Here is a 20,451-nt window from a genome sequence, read left to right on the forward strand (position 1 = left end):
ACAAAAGCTTATGCTCAAACAAATTTGTTAGTCTCTAAGGTGCCACTAGTACTCCTTTTCTTTTTGTGAATACAGACTAACACGGCTGCTACTCTGAAACCTGTCAAAAATTAAAATGTTTTTCAGAGTGACAGACCTCAGGCAGAGTTAAACAGAATGGTTATTTCTGGGAGTCAATAGAAATGACAGAAGAAATATATGACATGAAGCTTTAAAATATGTTTTCTATGCTTATATATAATCTATACTAACATAGACTAAGTCAGAAGCAAAAGTTGTGTAATGTGACACTTACATAGCACTTTCCAAGCATTATACAGTGACTAGAGCCCTACCAAATTCACGGTCCATTTCATGGGAATAGAATTTTAAAAATAGTAAATTTCATGGTTTCAGCTATTTAAATCTGAAATTTCATGGTGTTGTAATTGTAGAGGTCCTGACCCAAAAAGGAGCTGTGGGGGGGGGGGGTCACCAGGTTATTGTAGCGGAGGGTTGCGGTATTGCTACCCTTACTTCTGCACTGCTGCTGGCGATGGTGCTGCCTTCAGAGCTGGGCAGCTGGACAGCAGTGGCTGCTGGCCAGGAGCCCAGCTTTGAAGGCAGAGCCACCTCCAACAGTAGCACAGAAGTAATGATGGCTTGGTATGGTATTGCCACCCTTACTTCTGCGCTGCTGCCTGCAGAGCTGGGCCCTCAGTCAGCAGCTGCCACTCTTTAGGCACCCAGATCGGAAGATAGCGCAGAAGTAAGGGTGGCAATACTGTGGGCCCCCCATAACCTTTTGACCACCCCCACCACCCCCTGAAAAACTCCCTTTTGGGTCAGAACCCACAATTTGAGAAATGCTGGTTTCCCCCATGAAATCTGGTCTTTTGTGTGCTTTTACTCTATACTATACAGAATTTAATGACTGTGAATTTGGTGGGGCCCTAACAATGATTATCTAATCGAGCCTTGATTCCCCTATGAGCTGGGTAAGCAACTATTATGATGCCAAAGAAACTGAGTCAAAAAGTTTAGAGATTCTCGGAGGTGCTGGGTACCCACAACTCCCAAGAACTTAAGTGGGAACTGCATATGCTCATCCCTCTGAATATCAGGATCTGGATATATCAAGTTGGGCATCAAAAACCGAGAAAGAAAATCAGTGAACACTTTTGAAATGTGTGCCTAAGTGACTTATTCAAGACCTGGAATTACAATTCAGAAGGTCCTACATACTGCTTACATGCTATTAAAAAAAAAAAGAGATATTACAGCACATTGGCAATATAGACAAATTTCAAGAAATTCTGAAAGTACACAAAAAAAAACCAAGAAAGAAAATCCCATGATATAAGAAGTGGAAGCAATACCTGGGAGCTATTAAAAATTTTATATGGGAGTAGGAGAAAGACAGAATTATATGCCTCATACCTAAGCCAACCAAAAAGCCAGCAGGGTCATGGAAATCTCCAGGAAGGCAAGAAAACTCAGACACAATTCCTTTAACTGTAAGCATCTCAGGTACTTCAATTATGCATTGAAGAGGGAGCATGGTCAGAGTTGTGCTCTGGCAATCTTGGACTAATGCTGTTCTAACTTGCAAGGAGCTGAAAAAAAACAGCTCTTGGCTAACTCCTGGCTAAAATTTTTGTATAAATCCATCTAATTTTGCAAAACCAATTTTCTTAATTGTGAAATGTTTACTGCTTTTTCAACAAGTTCTAGTTAAGATAATATTTAACTCAATCCACAATGAAGAGCAGTATAAAGAGGTGCCACCTCATTCACCTGCCCATTGTATTCATTCAGAGTTTCTCTTCTCAGTGTATTGACAAAAATACATGTTTAGTTGTTTTTACTCTTGTTAGCCTTGTAGAACTGGCATAGCTAAGAGAGCTATGAATTATATTCCATTTGTGCCTCATTAACAAGACTGCTTATTAAGTTCCAATCACTTACACCTTACAAACCTATTAAAGAGAATGCAGTTGCACCGAATCACTGTGGGCATAATCTATAAAGACAATGAAGTTGCAGGGGTTTAGTTTGAGGGCCTGATTCTTTATTTCTGGTGATAAACAAGAAGGTAAGAATCCTGCTACATTATAGATCCCATGATGAGTTTGCAGGGTTGGCAGTAAACATTAATTGAATCTTATTTAGATGAAGTTAAAATTAATCATTTCAGCATACCTGCATTACCCTTTCTCAACAACCAAAATTCACTATTGACTTTGGTTTCTATAAAGTTATATGACGACGACTGAGCTTTTTTTTTTAGCAGATCGTATTATGCAGAGGTGGTAGTTTGTTTGGATTATGGAGCAGGTCAGAATTATTTAAACTCAGTTTTCTTTGAAAACCTGATTTCAGCATCCCTTCTAAAAAAATGGAAAGAAGAGTGAAACTTTAGTTTGCTGAACTCATCTAGTCACAATTTGCACAGAGGATCCAGCACAGAGCATTGGAAAAAGGGCAGGGATGCTGCCTGTTCTGCTGCACCACTCTCCAAAGGCCTCTGCTCTAGCCAATCCCACTTACACTCACTCCTCCACACCTCTGTAAATCACAAGAGAGCTCTCCAGGGGGCAAATGCTAATGTAGTATAAATACCTTAAATAGGGACTTCCCGTACTTTCAGATGTTTGGGTTTCTTTTAAATCTAGCCTCAGCTCTGAACTTCCTGGCTTAATGATTGCCTCGTGCTAACTACAACTCCCATCAGGACTTTTACCCTTAATTTTTTAAAACAGCTCTTTAAAAATAAATGTGTGTTTTACTGATTTCATATCAAATTTGCTCAGTTTACAAGTATTCATTATTCTAAAACAGTGACCAATAGCATGCAAGGCACTCCACAGTACAGCTTAGAACACACCAACTCTTTGCTCAAAAGACCTTACAATCTGATTTCACGCAGTGGAATGAACGGGGCAAACTAAACAACAAAGTGGACTTGGGTATGAAAGAACAAGGTACAGTAAAAAGGAAATTTTCCAACTAGAATGAACATGAACACAAAATATCTGCTTATAATAAGAAACCAAGCTTCTACAAACTTAACAATAGAAAACTTCAAAATATATGCTTTTATTAAACATTTAATTAAAGCTTCTTCTACCGAGAATGTATAATTAACTTGTAGCCTCAAAGTGAATTTGAGGCCAAAAATACTGTAAAATTTAAAAAAGAGTAACACATTTGCATACCTTTTATTGTATTATAGATCCACAGTTACACTACATAGGAAAAAATTAATTATATAAACCCTTATCAGGGCAAAAGCCATTCACTAACTGATGGAAATAAGGAAAATATTTCCCCTATGGGTTGGTTATTCCATAACTGTTCCACTATGGAAAACAAGTGGTTTCCCTTCCTACAGAGTACTGCCTCCTACACTTTTCCCTCCTACAGAGTACTGCCAGACAAAGATGGACTACTAATACAACAGTTCCTCTGTTCATATATTTTTATTGATTTTATATATGGTCCACACTGCCTGATAGTATGCAAATATATAATTGAGTTACATTACACTGATAAACTATCTGAAAAATCAAACGAAATACTTACAGTGAAAATACCCATTAGCTGAGTGTAAAAGAGTCCACTTATTCCACCTAACATTATTATGCCCATGAAGGTCGATATTCTTAGCAAGGCAAGTTCATGTCTAAATATAAAGAGATCCTATGAACAAAGGGAAACGGAAAAGACTGTTTAGTTTTCAAAAATTACATGAGGAAAATGATTCCTGAACAAAGCAATAACATTAGATAAGATTCATGACATTTATGACTAAAGCAATGCATTTATATGAGCTAGGTGGTATTTTTTTTCAATGCATAAATGCTAAAAGCTCAAAACCTATAAAATATATGTTTTCTATTTATACATTCAGACATACAAAAAGGTGTGCTAGATTTTCAAAAAACCCAATCCACTATTTAAGGTTTGGTAGTATAGTAAGCCCTGCCAGTTTATTCCTGGCTTTTCTGCAGCAAAGCATGCCACATGCTATTCTGTACACACTTTCTTCACAAGAAAACACTTCACAAAGAAACTTTCTCTAAGGCTTTCATATCTTGGCTCTAGCCATAGTCTATTACATTATTTTAATAACACTTCTTTAAAAAAAATAACACTTAGAACCTGACTCAAAGATGGCACTGTAATAAAATAAAAATATAGAGTTAGGGCTGTGAAGCAATTAAAAAAATAATCACGATTAATCGTGCTGTTAAACAATAAAGGAATACCATTTATTTCAGGGTGGATAAAAAACAATGATTTTTTTTTCAAAAAAATAAAAACTTTTTTTTATTTAAATCAATTTTTTTTGATAAAATGCTTTTTGAAGAGAAAACCTATCTAAAGATAGTTTTAATTAAGATACATTATAGCTCAAAGATATCTCATCATGAAATAGGGATTATAAATTCTAATTCTATAGTATGAGACAATATATTCATGTAATGTTTAAGAAAAGTTTTGTAAATAAGTTCCAATAGTTCATGGATTAGGGACTCAATTTTATGGGGTTCCAGGGACTTCTGTACACATTATTTAAATTAATCTTTCTATGTACCCAATGGTACTCAGTGCTCAGTCTAGAAGATACCATCAGAGATGCTTAGTTTTGCAGTTCTCAAACTGTGGATTTGTGACTGCAGAGATAACATGCTTATTAACAGCAAAAATGTTTTTAAATAAATAATTACAATATAGGGGTGAGAAGTAACCGACCTCAACCCTATTGTCCCTCTGCAAATTTGTGTACGCAGAGTCAATCCCTTACCTCTATCTAAAAGTGCAAAGTTTCAAAAAGTTCAATGAATAGAAGATCGTTGGGGGGTGGAATAGATCTGGACAAGGAGAAGAAGTCTGGATATAAATGTGAGAAGGGAAGGATAGGCAGTAGAAACAAAAGTGAAACTCTTTGAGCAGCAGATTCCAGAAGACTTGAGGTCTTTCTGAGTGTAGCCTTCATTGATTTGAGATCTACCATAATGTTCTCTCACTAGAAGGGAAAACCTATAATGGCAGCAGGCCATAAAAGAGACCCAGTCTGGGAATATTTTAATGAAGTTCCTCTACCTGTTGGTAAGACAGGTGTGCGTGCAAAATGCAAACAGTGCAACAAAGAAATGCAAGGCCTGGTTGCCCGAATGAAACAACATCATGAGAAGTGTTCCTTCTCAGGAGGAAGCTGCGTTGAAGATGATGAAAGGAACATGTCTGAACATGCAGGATCTTCAGGTTGTTAAATTTTTTTATTTCATACTTCTTTCTTAATGACTGCCTGTCTTCCTTCTGGACTATTCTTGAATTCTCATGTTTGAGCAAAAAAATATAGTTGTTACTCTATAGTACTATCATTTTAGATGAAGTTGTGATAAAAAATAAATAGATGAAATAGGCAGATCTTCCTTTTACAATTTCACCTTTAAAGTAGTACTGTCAGTGAATGCAATGAGTAATACTAAATGAGCAGTATGGTAATAATAATTAAATAACTGCATTGACTTATTTTGTTCAGGAGAACTTTCAAGATCACCATCATTTTCTATAGTTTCAGAGTTATCTGCCAATGATGGTGTTTCAGTCACATCATGTACGTCACATAGCTACAGTATATCCGCCTGTAGCAAAAAGAAAACAAAAATCTCCATCATCCAGAAACAACCATAGATAAATTTGTGATAACAACTAGCAGATTACAAAAAGAGGTAATTGATGAAAAAATTGCCTGGTTTGTTTATGCAACAAACTCTCCTTTCTCTATGATTGAGAACCCACATTTCATTAACATGGTTCAATTATTAAGACCAGGATACAGTCCACCCAACAGAGCAGATGTCACAGGCAAATTGCTAGATAAAGTGTTAACCTGAGTGTTGATGGGTGGAGCAATGTCCACCATGATCCTGTTGTATGTGCTTGTGTGACAACAGAAGAAGGGAATGTCTTCCTTACAGAAACAATTGATACATCAGAAAATGCGCACACACAGCAGAATACTTACAAAAAGTAGCAGTAAAAGCTATAACAAACTGTGAAAAAAAATTAAAATGTCTAGTACGCAGCTTAGTCACAGACAACGCTACAAATGTATCCAAGATTAGAAGAAATAATTTAGGAGAGAGACCCAAGCTAATAACATATGGTTGCAGTGCTCATTTGACACATCTCCTAGCCAAAGACTTCAGAGTTACAGAAATAAAGGTTAATGTTGCTGAAATTGCAAAATACTTCCGTAACAACCACCTTGCAGCAGCTGCTCTGAAAAAAGTGGGAGGAACCAAGTTAACTCTCCCACAAGATGTGCGATGGAACTCAGTAGTGGACTGTTTTGAGCACTATATCAAGAACTGGCCTAATCTGATGAGAGTTTGTGAACAAAATCATGAAAAAATAGATGTCCCTGTCACAGCCAAAGTTCTCAACATTGGTCTTAGGAGAAATATCATGTTAAACACATGCTGAGTACCCTGAAGCCTAGTTCCGTAGCCTTGAACAAAATGCAGGGAAACAGCTGTTTTATTGTTGACACCGTTGAAATTTGGAAGGAACTTGAAAAGAGAAATATTCAATGACAGAGTTAAATTACAAGCCTTAAAAAAAACTAATGGAAAAGCACCATCTCCAGCTCATTTTCTTACAAATATTCTCAATACTGGGTACCAGGGTCAAACCTTAACTGCTGAAGAAGAGGAGCTGGCCATGATATGGACATCCAGCAATCATCCCTCCATAATGCCAACTATAATAAACTTCAGAGCCAAAGGTAAACCATTCAAGAAACATATGTTTGCTGATGATTTTTAAAGAAAGTCACACAAGTGAACTGGTGGAAGTCACTTAAGCACTTGGATTCAGAGGCTGTTGAAACGATAATCTCACTTTTAACAGCAGTAGCTTCATCTACTGGTGTAGAAAGAATATTTTCTTCTTTTGGACTAACTCATTCCAAACTGAGAAATCGTTTTGGACTTGAAAAAGCAGGAAAGCTTGTTTTTCTTTTCCAGATTATGAACGAACAGGAAAATGAAGGTGAAGACGACTGAGTTAGCTGCAGAAGCCAATATTTTAAGTTTCTCATGTTGACCTGGCTGATATAGTCAATTTAATTTTTATTGTGTTTTTTTAAAATATTTCATTTAACTATTTTAGTTAAAAATAATTTTAACAAAAACAAACCTGATTTTAAAAAACTTGAATATTTAACTAAATTCAAAAATTAATTTGCTTGTTTTGTTAAAGAATTATATGTTTGCTGTTGAAGAAAAAAAAATCCAGACTACATAACGTTGTTTTAGTTAAATAAAACAATTTCAATGACTTTGCCTGGTGATGTTCTCCTCCTAATACAGCCTGGCAAGAAAATCCTCCAAATATTAATGATTAACCTGTTGAATTGGAGATAGTTCACCTCCCAATGACTTCATAAATATTTGCTTCTATTACTTTTGGTAAATTAAATAACCAAACAATCATTCAATTTCTGATATAGCTATAAAACTAATCTGAAAAGTTTTCAAACTAAATCACTTTAAAAATGTATAGTGTGTACCTTCTAAAAATGAAACCTACATCTATATTTGAGTTGTGAAGAACATGCATTAAGGTTACAACAACCAACAAGAATGCACTTTTATGTAGAAATCCATGATTATATTGAGTCTTCCGGACAAGTGATTTAAATCAATTCCACCCTGATGTATTTAAATATTTTTGGATGTTTTCTATATTTTCAAATATATTCATTTCAATTACAACACAGAATACGAAGTGTACAGTGCTCACTTTATATTATTATTTTTATTTCAAATATTTGCACTGTAAAAAACATAGTATTTTTCAATTCACCTAATACAAAAACTGTAGTGCAATCTCTTTACCATAAAAGTTGAATTTACAAATGTAGAATTATGTACCAAAAATAACTGCATTCAAAAATAAAACAATATATGGCAAAATGCAGGTAAAACAGAGCAGGGGACATACAATTCTTCCCCAAGGAGTTCAGTCACAGATTCAATTAATTTATTATTTTTTTAATGAGCATCATATGCATGAAAACATGTCTTCTGGAGTGGTGGCCAAAGCATGAAGGGGCATACGAATGTTTAGTATATCCGGCACGTAAATACCTTGTAACACCGGCTATAAAAGTGCCATGAGAACGTCTGTTCTCACTTTCTCACATTATAAATAAGAAGCAGGCAACAGTATCTCCTGTAAATGTAAACAAACTTGTTTGTCTTAGCGATTGGCTGAACAAGAAGTAGGACTGAATGGACTTGTAGGCTCTAAAGTTTTACATTGTTTTGTTTTTGAGTGAAGTTATGTAACAAAAAAAATCTAATTTGTAAGTTACACTTTCACAAAATTGTACTACAGTACTTGTATAAGGTGAATTGAAAAATACTATTTCTTTTATCATTTTTAAAGTACAAATATTTGTAATAAAAATAATATAAAGTGAGCACTGTACACTTTGTATTCTATGTATTTGAAAATGTAGGAAAACATCCAAAAATATTTAATACATTTCAATTGGTATTCTATTGTTTAACAGTGCAATTAATTGTGATTAATTTTTTTTAATCGCAATTAATTTTTTGAGTTAATCGCGTGAGTTAACTGCGATTAATCGACACCCTATATATGGTACTCGTTTTACGTTAATGAAATACTGCTTACCCTCTACTGTAGCCTAATCTTAGGCTACTAAAATCCTCATATGAACTGGTATATTAATCCAACAGTTTTCTACTCAGGAAAGACGGATCACAACATGAAACTAACACCAAATATATAATATATTTAGAATATTTTAAACTGTCATGAAACAAAAAAAATGAATGCTGATGTCACAGTATGCACTGCTGTTGAACTTCAACCATTTACTTCAAAACTTTTATGTTGTGGCATGCCCAGAAGTTTAATTTTTTCAAAGGGCTGGAATAAGGTAAAGAGGGCGAATAAATTTAAAAAAATAAAAATCAATGATTTTTTTAAAAAAGCAATTTTTAAAAAATTTTAAATTGGATTTTTGATATAAATACTTTTAAAAAACCTATAATCTTTACAAATAATGTAAATTAAATAAACAATAATATTCAAGAAGTACATGTTTGCTGCTAAAGAAAGTCCCACCACTAAGCTGGCTATGTGCCTGGAACAGAAGTTTATTGAAGTGTTAAACCAGCTTTTGACAGCAGTAGCTGCAAGTACAGAAAGAACATTTTCTTTCAGTTTATTCATCTAGTTCAGTTCAATGACTAAGGCCTGGTCTACACTAAAAAGTTAGGTTGACCCATCTGCATAGCTCAAGGGTGTGAAAAATCCACCCACCCACCCCCAAGTGTTATAGTTAAGCCTACCTAACTCCAGTGTAGACAGTGCTGTGTCGACAGAAGAATTCTTCCATCAATCTAGCTACTCCATGGCAGGGAGGTGGATTACCTATGCAGATGGGAGAACTCCTCTGTATCAGCATAGGCACTGTCTACACAGATGCACTACAGCGGTGCAGCTGTGCCTCTATAACATTCCAAGTGTAGACAAGCACTAATTCATTCAAAACTAAGAAACTGTCTGGGAGTTCAGAAAGACTTGTTTTCCTCTTCTAATCAATGAATAAAATCAAAAGTATGAGTTCTATTAATTCTATAATCTTGAAGGACATGGTGACCAGAAACAATTAAAAACTCACTTTTTGCCTTATGTATCTAGCACATTTAAGGTAGTTTTGTTTAACTAACAATTTTAAAATGCTATTTTTGTACATTTTTCACTGAATTCCAATTTCCATCCAAATGTACCTCGACACAAATCAATAGTAAAACATTAATCTAGTAAATCAGAAATGTGTCATTCACTATTTTCTAAGATAATAAAAATATAAATATCAGCAAGCTGAATAAATGTATAAGCTATATAATTGCTTAAATAAATCATATACAGTGTATCCTCCTGTTTAGAAAAAAGTTGCACCAAATTTAGTATAACATTTATCTTTAATTGCAAAATACATGTTTTAATGGTTATACCACCCTGATAATCAATCTTTCTTTAGGAAAATAACTAAAAAGTACACATACAAAAACAATTATTTAAATCAATGTTTCCTGATTGCTAATTTTAATCATGATTAAAATTGGTGATTTAAACATCAAGCTAAACATAATTTGAAGTTTATTTCCTAATGTTGACACTTAAGACAGACATTCTTCCAGGGTTTATAACTCAAGAATTCCAGTGCTGTTTGTGAGATTAAGAACTAGAAAGAACTTTTTATTATTTGTGTTACATTAGTACCCAACAGTGGTGACAAGAGCACAAACTAAATGGTGGGACTGAGGCTGGAAGTTCCATGCCCCCCACAAATATTTCTGATCCCACCCACACAAAATAATTTCTCATCCCAAACAAAATTAACCAACTAAACAAACTGGAAATTCCCTCCCACAAGATCGCCTCTCTGCTGTAACTCATACCATTGCTCCACTATTGAAAATAAGCAGGCAACCTCTTTCACTCTGTTCCTTACCCTCCCATCTCTTTGGTTTAGTGACAAGCACCTCATTTCACATACTGCTCATTGCAAAAGCCCCATATGTCCCCCACTCTCCCTTTTATTCACACACACACACACACACACACACACACACACACACACACACACCCCCGGTCAGAGGCTTCTTATTCCCTCTTTTCTTGTTGTTCACAGGCCCCTACCCACTGCCTCCAAGTCACAGGCTGGCCAGTTCATCACTCTCTCTGCCTCAGGGTATGTCTACACAACAAAGAAAAACCCGCAGCTGGCTCGTGCCAGGCGGCTCAGGCTTCTGGGGCTTGGGCTGTAGGACTGTTTCATTGCTGTGTAGACTTCCAGAATCAGGCTGGAACCCAAGCTGGGACTCTCCCACCCCTCCAGGGTCCCTGTGTAGACGTACTCATAGGCCTTGTGATCAGTAGGAAAAACACATGTTCTTGTGACGTGGTTAGCGAACATGGTTAAAATCCTAATGAAGACAAGGCAGTTTGCAGTTTACATATGTTAGTGCCTCGAATGGCTAAAGTGTTAAAACTACAAAATGCCTGTTTTTTAACTCATGTTAATTACCCTGTATTAGCTAAAATGCAGTAAGAACACACTTTTTTCCTCTATTGAAGACAAGACCTATGATATGCCACTAAAAAGACTAGAATCTTCCCAGCTTTCCTCTCCGTGCTACTCTTTCTACTGAAGAGAAAGAAGAAAGGTATCTGTCACAAAGTAGAGGGGATTAGCTCTACTAGCTTCTTTTTACTAGCCATCACTGTTCTCAAGAGATCCAACCAAGATCCATCATTCTAGGTACTATACAACTGAGAGAAACTGATTTAGGGCCTTGAATTTGCAAAGGGATCCACATGGGCAGACCCATATTCCTGCACAGAGCCCCACTTGTGTCTGCCAACATGGAACCCTTTCCAAATCTGGCTTTAACAGTAAAAATAACAGTTTATTTTCTCTGCCCTTCCTGGAAACAGAAAAACAACATCATAAAGGGAAAAAAGAAAGCCTACACTTTAAAATTCAGTTTAAATAACCTAAAGTATTAATAATGTAGTTAGATACATAGCTGCCCCCAATTTATTTTATTATTCCTTTGCAGTAAGTATGAAGTAGCAATTTTTCCAAACAAAACTAGCCAAGATTACAAAATTGCCAGTTTAAAGCTATTCAAAAATTAAAGCAACCAGTACTGGTGACAGTAAAGTCTAATCAATTTTGGACAGATCTTCACCTCATTCAAGCAGTGGTCAGGACTCTCCTTGCCTCTATGCAACACGAGTGCCATGCAACTACAATTTGACACCAAAGGTTCACTTACCCAATCACATTCCATAACATGCTCAAGGACAATGCTTCACAAATAGATCATGGAGTTGCATAGCTTGTAAGTCATGATCACATTAACACAGTGGCTCCCCAACAGCCTGTTCCTCCCCATCACCCCACACAGATTCCTATGGTTTTCGGATTCCTTGTGCAAAAATATGGACAAACCTGAGAAGCAGTGGCAAGAAACTTGGGCTGAAAGACTGACAGAACAAATGTCTGTAGGCTTATGCTGAAGTGTATTACAGGCCAAGAGATATTCCTTCTCCATCTTAATAACAGTTGCCAAAGACATTCTGAAAAGAACTATTCAGGGTGGTGAACAGCTTCAAACAAGGATGCTTGAAATCCACAGCAGAATCCAGCATCATTCACTGCAAAACAGTTTTCATCCTTTTCCAAGATCATCCACATCTGGGGAAGGAGGCTAGCCAGACATGACACACAATGTCAAGGATATGGCCAGTTCCTTTCTCCAATTCAGCCCAGGCTCACTACAGGAAGTCCCAGATATACTGAGAGAGACCTGCAAATTATACCCTTGTCTTGCCCCTCTTAGATGGGGAGTCTAGAGCAACAGAACCCCTTTTGACCAAGACTGCCAGCAACTCAAAGAAAAAAATAAAATAAATCGAACATACTCTAGTCTGTCAATCCCTAAAAAGAAATGTTCCCTGACGCATCGGATCTTGCCAACCACCACCTAGTATCAAATAGCTCTTCCCTGAGTAAATGTTTGTTTCAAAGCTAGCTAAAAACTGACTCCAAACATCTGTCTACAGGCAATAACTAGATCCTTCTCATTCAGATTTCAAACTGGGATTAGGAACAGAAACAAAAACAGAAACTATGTTTCTGCTTTACCCGTGGAAATCACGCATACTCTTGGACCTCTATCTACCAGAGAGATATCCCACCTTAGATATAGGGGTCCAGACAAAAAAAAACAAAAAAAAACACACACACAGAATCCTTCCTCAAGGGTTGTACTCAGAGTTAATGATTGGCAACTGTGCTTCTGCTATCAAACCCTTGCCTTGAAGAAGCACAGAGCTATAATCTCTCCTTTGATCTAATCGATATTTATATGCAGGTGTTTGGAGATTGTAAAATTTGTAAAATTTCAACTGCCAACAATATCCACTGATCACAATTCTGTCATTCACAACCTACCATATCTTCATTGTCTCCCAATTATCCCAGCATCTGGACAAGATCAGCACATGGATGAGGAAAAACTGGATGACGAGATTATGCTGGTAGACGTAGACACACACACACACGCGCACACACGCGCACACAGAAGGCTGTCTACAAAAATGTTGTTTACACTAGGCAAAAAGACTGATGTCCATATATTGTGAAAACATTCTACAGTTTGGGGGTGCAGTTTTGACTCTATGGCTTAGAATTGGAGTCTCACCTAGCAAATGAATTCTAACATCTTTAATTGGTTAGGAGACAGTGTCCCATCCTTATAGATGATGACTTGGCTTCAATCTCCCCACATCATTATCTCCCAACCAGATTACTGCAGTGCAATTTATTCCAACATGAAAATATCAACTCTGAAAATAACTCAGAGGTGCAGAATGCCGGAGCACGCTTCCACAACAACACTGGTTAGCAAGGCTGTTTACTTCATTAGCTTCCTACAGATCACCACATTAAGCAGGATGGCCTCTTACTGTCCAGACAAGCTTACAAGGTCAGGGAGGCACTGGGGTTAAATGGCAAGCAGCCAAAGGTCATCCATGAAAGATCAGAACGGGTGAGAAGCAGGCCTCTTTTTACTTTGCTTTTCACACAACCCTATCCTCTATTTCTATAATAATTATTGTTTCCAGGGGGTATCTATTTCTCATTACTCTGTCTGTATTGCCAACTGTGATAAGACAGGGTGCTACAGTCCCAGCTCATGGGGATGCAGGCACCTCGCAACTTGAAAGCAATTGTATGAGACCCTGCTATTGGCAAATCCTTGCAGTTGCACAGTACCCTTAATTTGTTGATGATTTTTACTATTAAAACTTGTAAATTGGCCCTAGCAGCATGGATCAGATTCCCCTTTATAGAGAGAGAAAAATAAATGGGGATTGAATCAGGTAGATAGTGTTCCCAACCCTACAGAGGTCAGGGTTTGGGATAATGCCTTTTTTGTGCAAATTCGGCATCAGCCTTGGATTTGTAATGAGGCCTGTGCACTGACACAAGGCCTGGTGGTTGCTACATGCAGTGGGTTGACTGCCTAACCATACATCAGGTCTTAGAAAAATGCAGGCTTGATAGACATAGGCAAGGCTATGATGTTCATGACTTTGAGCAAAGGAGGGAAAGCTGGTGACAGTTCAAAGCAGCTGTTGCCAAGACAAGCTGCCTGTAGGAGATATCTTTTCAAAGTTAAAGGTTCAATAAAGTTGTAGCCCTTAGCCAAAAGATTTTTAATTCTTGTCTTGTCTGCATGCTTATTTGGCCACTGTCACTCGCAAGTTTGGGTCCTTATTTTTAAGGCTTTACATGCTCTGGGTTGAGGATTCCTAAAAAGGCAACTTTATCCTTTGGGGATCATGACTACCCTTAACTACTCCACTCGTACTTTCAGTATCATGTGTGGGAGACAGAGTTTTCAGAAGAACTGGCCCCAGGCTCTGAGATTTACTCACATAGGTACTTAGAATGAGAACAAGCCTGACAAATTTACAATCAAAATGGAATCTCGCTACTTTGATCTCACTTTCCTGTTAACACAAAATATATATAAAAATTAATATGTCAACAGAAGAAAGTAAAACACATACACATGACTTTTCCCTCTGGAGGAGGGATGAAGAGGAAACCTCACATGACACTGCTAGTCTGCTTGTTTATTTTCATTTCTGGAAGTCTCTCAAATATCATGGTGATGAGCTCAATATAATAACCTGGATAGAAGAAGATAGGATAGAATAGAGAATAAAACCACAGACAGTCAGATAAACAAGCCAGATATCTCTAATAAAAAAAAAGTTTACCAAAGAGTAATATAATTTGTCACTCTTAGCATAAAAATGAAAACACAAACAACTATAAATCTACCTGTTTTACTTTTAACCAGACAGCAGCCTTTCAATATATCCTTTCCCCAAAACACTATTTTCTATTTTAGCATATTTTATCTTCTTTCCTAGGTTATTCAGGATTCCTAAATAGGGAGAGTTCAGAACTGTTACATCCTGTAAATTCTAATTATGATCCTAAAACAACCAGTTTCCTATTCAGAGCAGAATTTCACATCTCATTTTCCAAAATAATATGGCATCGTCTTAGGGTACATCTATGCTACCCACCAAATCGGCGGATAGTGATCAATCTATCGCGTCTACTGTAGACACGACAAATCAATCCCTGATTGCTCTGCTGTTGACTCCTGTACTCCACTGTGGCGAGAGGCGGAAGCGGAGTCAATGGGGGAGTGGCGGCAGTCGACCCCGCACCGTGAGGACGTGAGGTAAGTTGACCTAAGATATGTTGACTTCAGCTACACTATTCTCGTAGCTGAAGTTGCATATCTTAGGTTGATCCCCACCCCAGTGGAGTAGACCAGAATTTAGAATAAACAATTAATGGAAGTAGATACGTTATTTATCCTATTAAAGGGATTTTTATTGAAACAGTTATTTGATATCCCACCTGTTTGGAAGCTTAAAGATTGATTTAAGCTTACTGGCTTCAGTTTTAATATATTTTTATACTTTGCTCTTACAAACATTAATGTACTGCCTCGCAACCCTTTCCTTTTCAAATCCTCTGTGAAGTAATGTCATGTCCTTTTTATGGATGGGGAAAACTGAGGACTAGGTAGGTCAGATAATAAATACCTTGCTCTTATGTTGTGCTTTTCCCATCAGCAGATCTCAAGGGACTTTACAAAAGATGTCAGTATCATTATCCACATTTTACAGATGTGGAAACTGAGGCACAAAGAAGTGTAGTGACTTGCCCAAGTCACCCAGCAGGCCAGTGGCAGTCAGGAATAGAACCAAGTCTCCTGAGTCCCAGTCCACTGCTCTATTCACTAAGGGCATGGCTACACTTTCAGATGTAGAGCGCTCTGAGTTAAACCAGCCTTTGTAGAGATCAGTAAGGAAAGCGCTGCAGTCTGTCCACACTGACAGCTGCAAGTGCACTGGCATGGCCACATTAGCAGCTCTTGCAACAGCCACAGAGATCAGTGCATTGTGGTAGCTAACCCAGCACGCAAGTGGCTGCAACGTGCCTTTCAAATGGGTGGGGAGTGGGATGGAGTGTGACAGGGAGTGTGTTGTGTGTATGTGGGGGGAGAGAGAGTGGGTTTTGGGGGGGCTGAAAGCATGTCAGCATACTGTTTTGTAAGTTCAGACAGCAGCAGACCTCCACCCCCCTGCCTCTCTCTCTCTCTCTCTCTCTCTCTCACACACACACACACACACACACAGCATTCCACAGTAATGGTTTGCTTTGTCTCTGAGCAGATAAGCATGCTGGATGTCAGAAACGGAGCTTTCAAAGGGAATATCCGCATTCCTGCAGCAATTCCAAAACAATGACAGGAGTGGCCACTTGACTTAAGGGGATTATGGGACGTTTCCGGAGGCCGATCAGAGCGCAGTAATGCAATACCTCAATCAAACTGACGCCCGGGCATTTCAGCCAAGGCGCACCAAGTGTTAATCTTCTCGCCGAGGTAGGAGTATCAGGAGCGCTCTAGCCACGGAGTCAGAGCGCTCTACGTGCCTTGCCGGTGTGGACGGGTAGTGAGCTAGAACGCCTGGGGCTACTTTAATGCGCTCTAACTCGCAAGTGTACCCAAGCCTTAAGTCACACTGAGGGCTTATCTGATGGAGAGTTGGTGCACAGCAAGCTAGGGTGTAATCTACAGCTCACTAATGTATCACACAAGAACTGGCCATATAAACCCTGCTTACCTTTCACTAAAAATTCCATAGTGCACACTGACCCTACTCTCATTTCAAAGTGGAGTAGATAAAAGTGCACTAGGGAACTTTCAGTGCACGGTAGCAGGATCCACATGGTCAGTTAGTGCATGGCATCCTAGCAAGCTGTAGATTTACATTGCAGCTTGCCACATACTAATTCGCCACAGAGTTGTTTAAGATCACACAGGAAGTCAGTAGCAGACCTGGGAATAGAATCCAGGTCTCCAAATGCCCATTACAGCTTTCTAACCATAAAATTATGTAAACGATGTCTTCCATTTTTCCTCTTTGGAGGCTATACTCCGGAAAGCTGTAATGTTAGGCAAATCCTACTACATCACTATCATACTCTACTCTAGAACCACTAAACACTGCAGGAGGTGGAGTGGAGGAGAGACAAGGAGAAGTAACAGCAGGAGAGGCTTTTAAGACAAAAACATTTTCTCCAGTACAAGTCAACCTGGAAAGAGAGATGGTTTTCATTCCTCTCTTCTTGCTACTTTGGGGGTTGAAATCTTTCCCAGAGATCATGGATTTATTAAATGGGATAATTTAAAGAAAATACAAAACTAGGAAGATTTGAGTTTTGTATCTTTTGCAAATCATCAGAGCTAGCTGATCACTGTCTTATTTGAATTACATGATGCTTCCTGCAAGGGTCTTGCATAGAAGTCAACACTGTTGTTATTTCTTTCCTACATTCAGTTCTTCTTCAGTTTCAGCAGTAATAGTACTCCTCCTTCTGGACAAACAGAAGCAATAATTGCAATCTCTCATTCAGACACCACTCAGGCTACAAAGAGCCAAACATGCTACATAATAAACTGACTATGTACGTAAAGGAAGTGACTTTGGTGGTATCATACTGCAATTTCATATTTCTATTCAAGGAGGTGGCTTCTTGAACTATTTTCCAACTATTGCCCCGCTTATTATACTGAAGTGATATCTGTTTTTGGTTTGGTTTCTAAAATCATAAAAATAAAAATGAAAGTTATGCATTGGACACAAAATTTAAAAATATAGTGAGACTGGTATAATATATACTGACAAAGTACACACTGAGCATATTTTCATATTATACTAATAAAATACTACATAGTATTGTGTTCTTCTATACTATTAAAACAGCTTTATTTTCATCCCAATCTTATGTTTTTGTACCATGTATACCAAAGAATAAAAATAAAACAAAGTGAAGGCATGAAGCCAAAAATTTCACAAGTATTCTTAATGAGCCAGGAGAAAACTCTAATTCCAGATGGCCAATTTTTTAAAATGTATCCACTGTTTGGATATCATGGTAAATACATGCCCTTACAGATTAAAGAAATGAAACCTCTTGATTAAAGCCAGAATTTCTACAAAGAATGGCACTCCTGAGAAAGGTAGAATACGCTCAGGTGTCTGGATTGCTGTGGCATTTCAAGATTAAAAGAATTTTGCAAGTGGTTTTCTTAAACTCCTAACTAATTGTGACCAAGTCCTCTTGATGTTCCTGTTCTTCTGGTGCCCAAAGGGATGGACATATGATTATGTGGCACACTGTTACGTGACCTGAAGTCCACAGCAATACTATCAGTAGGGCCCTACCAAAATTGCAGCCATGAAAAATGCGTAACGGATTGTGAAATCTGGTCTTTTGTGTACTTTTAACCTACCTATACTATACAGATTTCATGGGGAGACTAGCGTTTCTCAAAATGGGGCTCCCTACCCAAAAGAAGGTGGGGGAGTCGCAAGGTTATTGTGTGTGTGGGGGGGGGGTCTTAGTATTGTCACCCTTACTTCTGAGCTTCAGAGCTGGGTGGCCAGAGAGCGGTGGCTGCACACCATGTGCCCAGCTCTGAAGGCAGCGCCCCACCTGCAGCAGCGCAGAAGCAAGGGTAAAAATACCATACCATGCCACTCTTACTTCTGCACTGCTGCCTTCAGAGCTGGGTCAGGACCACTATAGTTACAACACTGTGAAATTTCAGATTTAAATATCTGAAATCATGAAATTTACAATTTTTAAAATCCAATGAAATTGACCAAAATGGACCATGAATTGGTAGGGACCTAACAATCAGAAATCAATCAAATGGATCTCTGATGTCATCTTCCAAGCTGAAATATTGGCTGGATTCCCAAACAAATTATATTTATTTTTCCTTTCTTTAATTTCAGCCACCAATCCTGCGGATGAAAAACAAAGAAGAGGTAAAGACTATCAGCTCAATACTAGCTTTCTGAAAGCAAATCTGAAACAATTAGTAACAGGCGACACCTGCAGTCTCTATTAAACAAATGTACATAAAATGTCTATTTTTTTACTTCTTTGTACTGTATGGCACAACATACAATACCAGAGACTCAATTTTAAAAAAAGTACATGCTTGATAAATATCCTGATTCCACATCTGGGCACTTTATTCGGCACACAGGTGAGTAAAAACACGCTTTTTTGAGGCTCTGTGATGATTTAAGATCCTAAACGTGGGATCTGGATGTGTTATTTAGGCAATCACATGAAACTAGACTATGATTATTGTACAGTCTGTCTATATAAATCTGCCTCTTCATCTGCCACATTGACTGTATATAGATGTATAAATATTAAGGATAAACACCTTTCCATTCATGTGCAGAAAAAACAGACTGGAATTTATTAATATATTTAATATACTGAATTACCCACACATTTGATATAATTCTTAGAAAATTAAAATAAAAGAGAGAGATCTACTCATTTTAAGACAGTATAACTTAAGAATTATCTGTCAGTGTTGGAACGCCTGAACATGGCAAAATTTACGTAATTTCCCATTATCCCGCCTCACCCCAAAAAACAAATAGTTTTCCTTTAAAAAGCAAAGCTGAAAATCCAAGATTTGAGTAAATCAACTAAGTAGAATGCAATTACTTAAAGGAAATTAAATAATTACATTAAAATATTTTGAAAACAGCATTTAAAGGGCTCCTATAAATATGGAGGATATACCCAAAACCATTAAAATACATTGTCAGATACATGTCAAGAGTAAATTGTCTGCACCATTCAAAGATTTTATCTTAGGAAAATAAATTCACTTTACTACATTATAAGGGCCAATTCTGCAGTTCGTATGATTATATAGCATTCTCTCTAAAGTCAATGGAAATTCTGTATGTATGAGGCCTTAAGTGAGTGTCAGATAGCTAAGTATTAAACCCATTTTACAGATAATGAAGTGACCCAGTAAAACTGGAGATATTCTCTAAGCAGTCTACATTTTAGGGAATGTGTTTTATTCATTTAGAAAAGCATCTACTATCCAGAAACAAGGCTATATGAGCAGAGGAGACAAGTAACTAGCTTCATATAAGTACTGAAACTTTAAGAATTTTAAAGCATTTGAACTTAAACAAGTGTATTCATGTCTGTAACAGAAAATCCAATTTGATTAATTTAGTTTAAGACTGAAAATCTATTTTGAGAGAACACCCATAATTGTATTATAAATAAGGCAAATATTTTCAAAGTGATCTGCAAAAAAACAACAAATTTCAGTAGAAAGTACTGAATGTCCCCAGCATTAAGAGGGGCATTTCAACATGTTAATAACTTACGCTTAGCACATTTTACCC

At 37.4% G+C, this 20,451-nt stretch overlaps 1 protein-coding gene across 7 annotated transcripts in view; it reads right to left on the bottom strand.

Annotated features, from left to right (window-relative positions):
* ZDHHC21 (zinc finger DHHC-type palmitoyltransferase 21) overlaps positions 1-20,451 on the bottom strand; it is a 66,058-nt gene that overhangs the window by 21,795 nt on the left and 23,812 nt on the right. For 5 of the 7 annotated variants that reach the window (XM_038402819.2, XM_043514858.1, XM_038402818.2 and 2 more), the window contains one exon: positions 3,565-3,681. In XM_038402819.2, coding sequence (XP_038258747.1) covers positions 3,565-3,681 — 117 coding nt within the window. Of the gene's footprint in view, positions 1-3,161; positions 3,682-14,685; positions 14,809-18,790; positions 19,021-20,451 lie in introns of those variants that run through there. The other 2 variants (XR_006281496.1, XM_043514860.1) reach the window with 2 other exon arrangements.

Source organism: Dermochelys coriacea, chromosome 5, assembly GCF_009764565.3.
Source record: "Dermochelys coriacea isolate rDerCor1 chromosome 5, rDerCor1.pri.v4, whole genome shotgun sequence".
In the NCBI taxonomy this organism is placed as follows: domain Eukaryota; kingdom Metazoa; phylum Chordata; order Testudines; family Dermochelyidae; genus Dermochelys; species Dermochelys coriacea.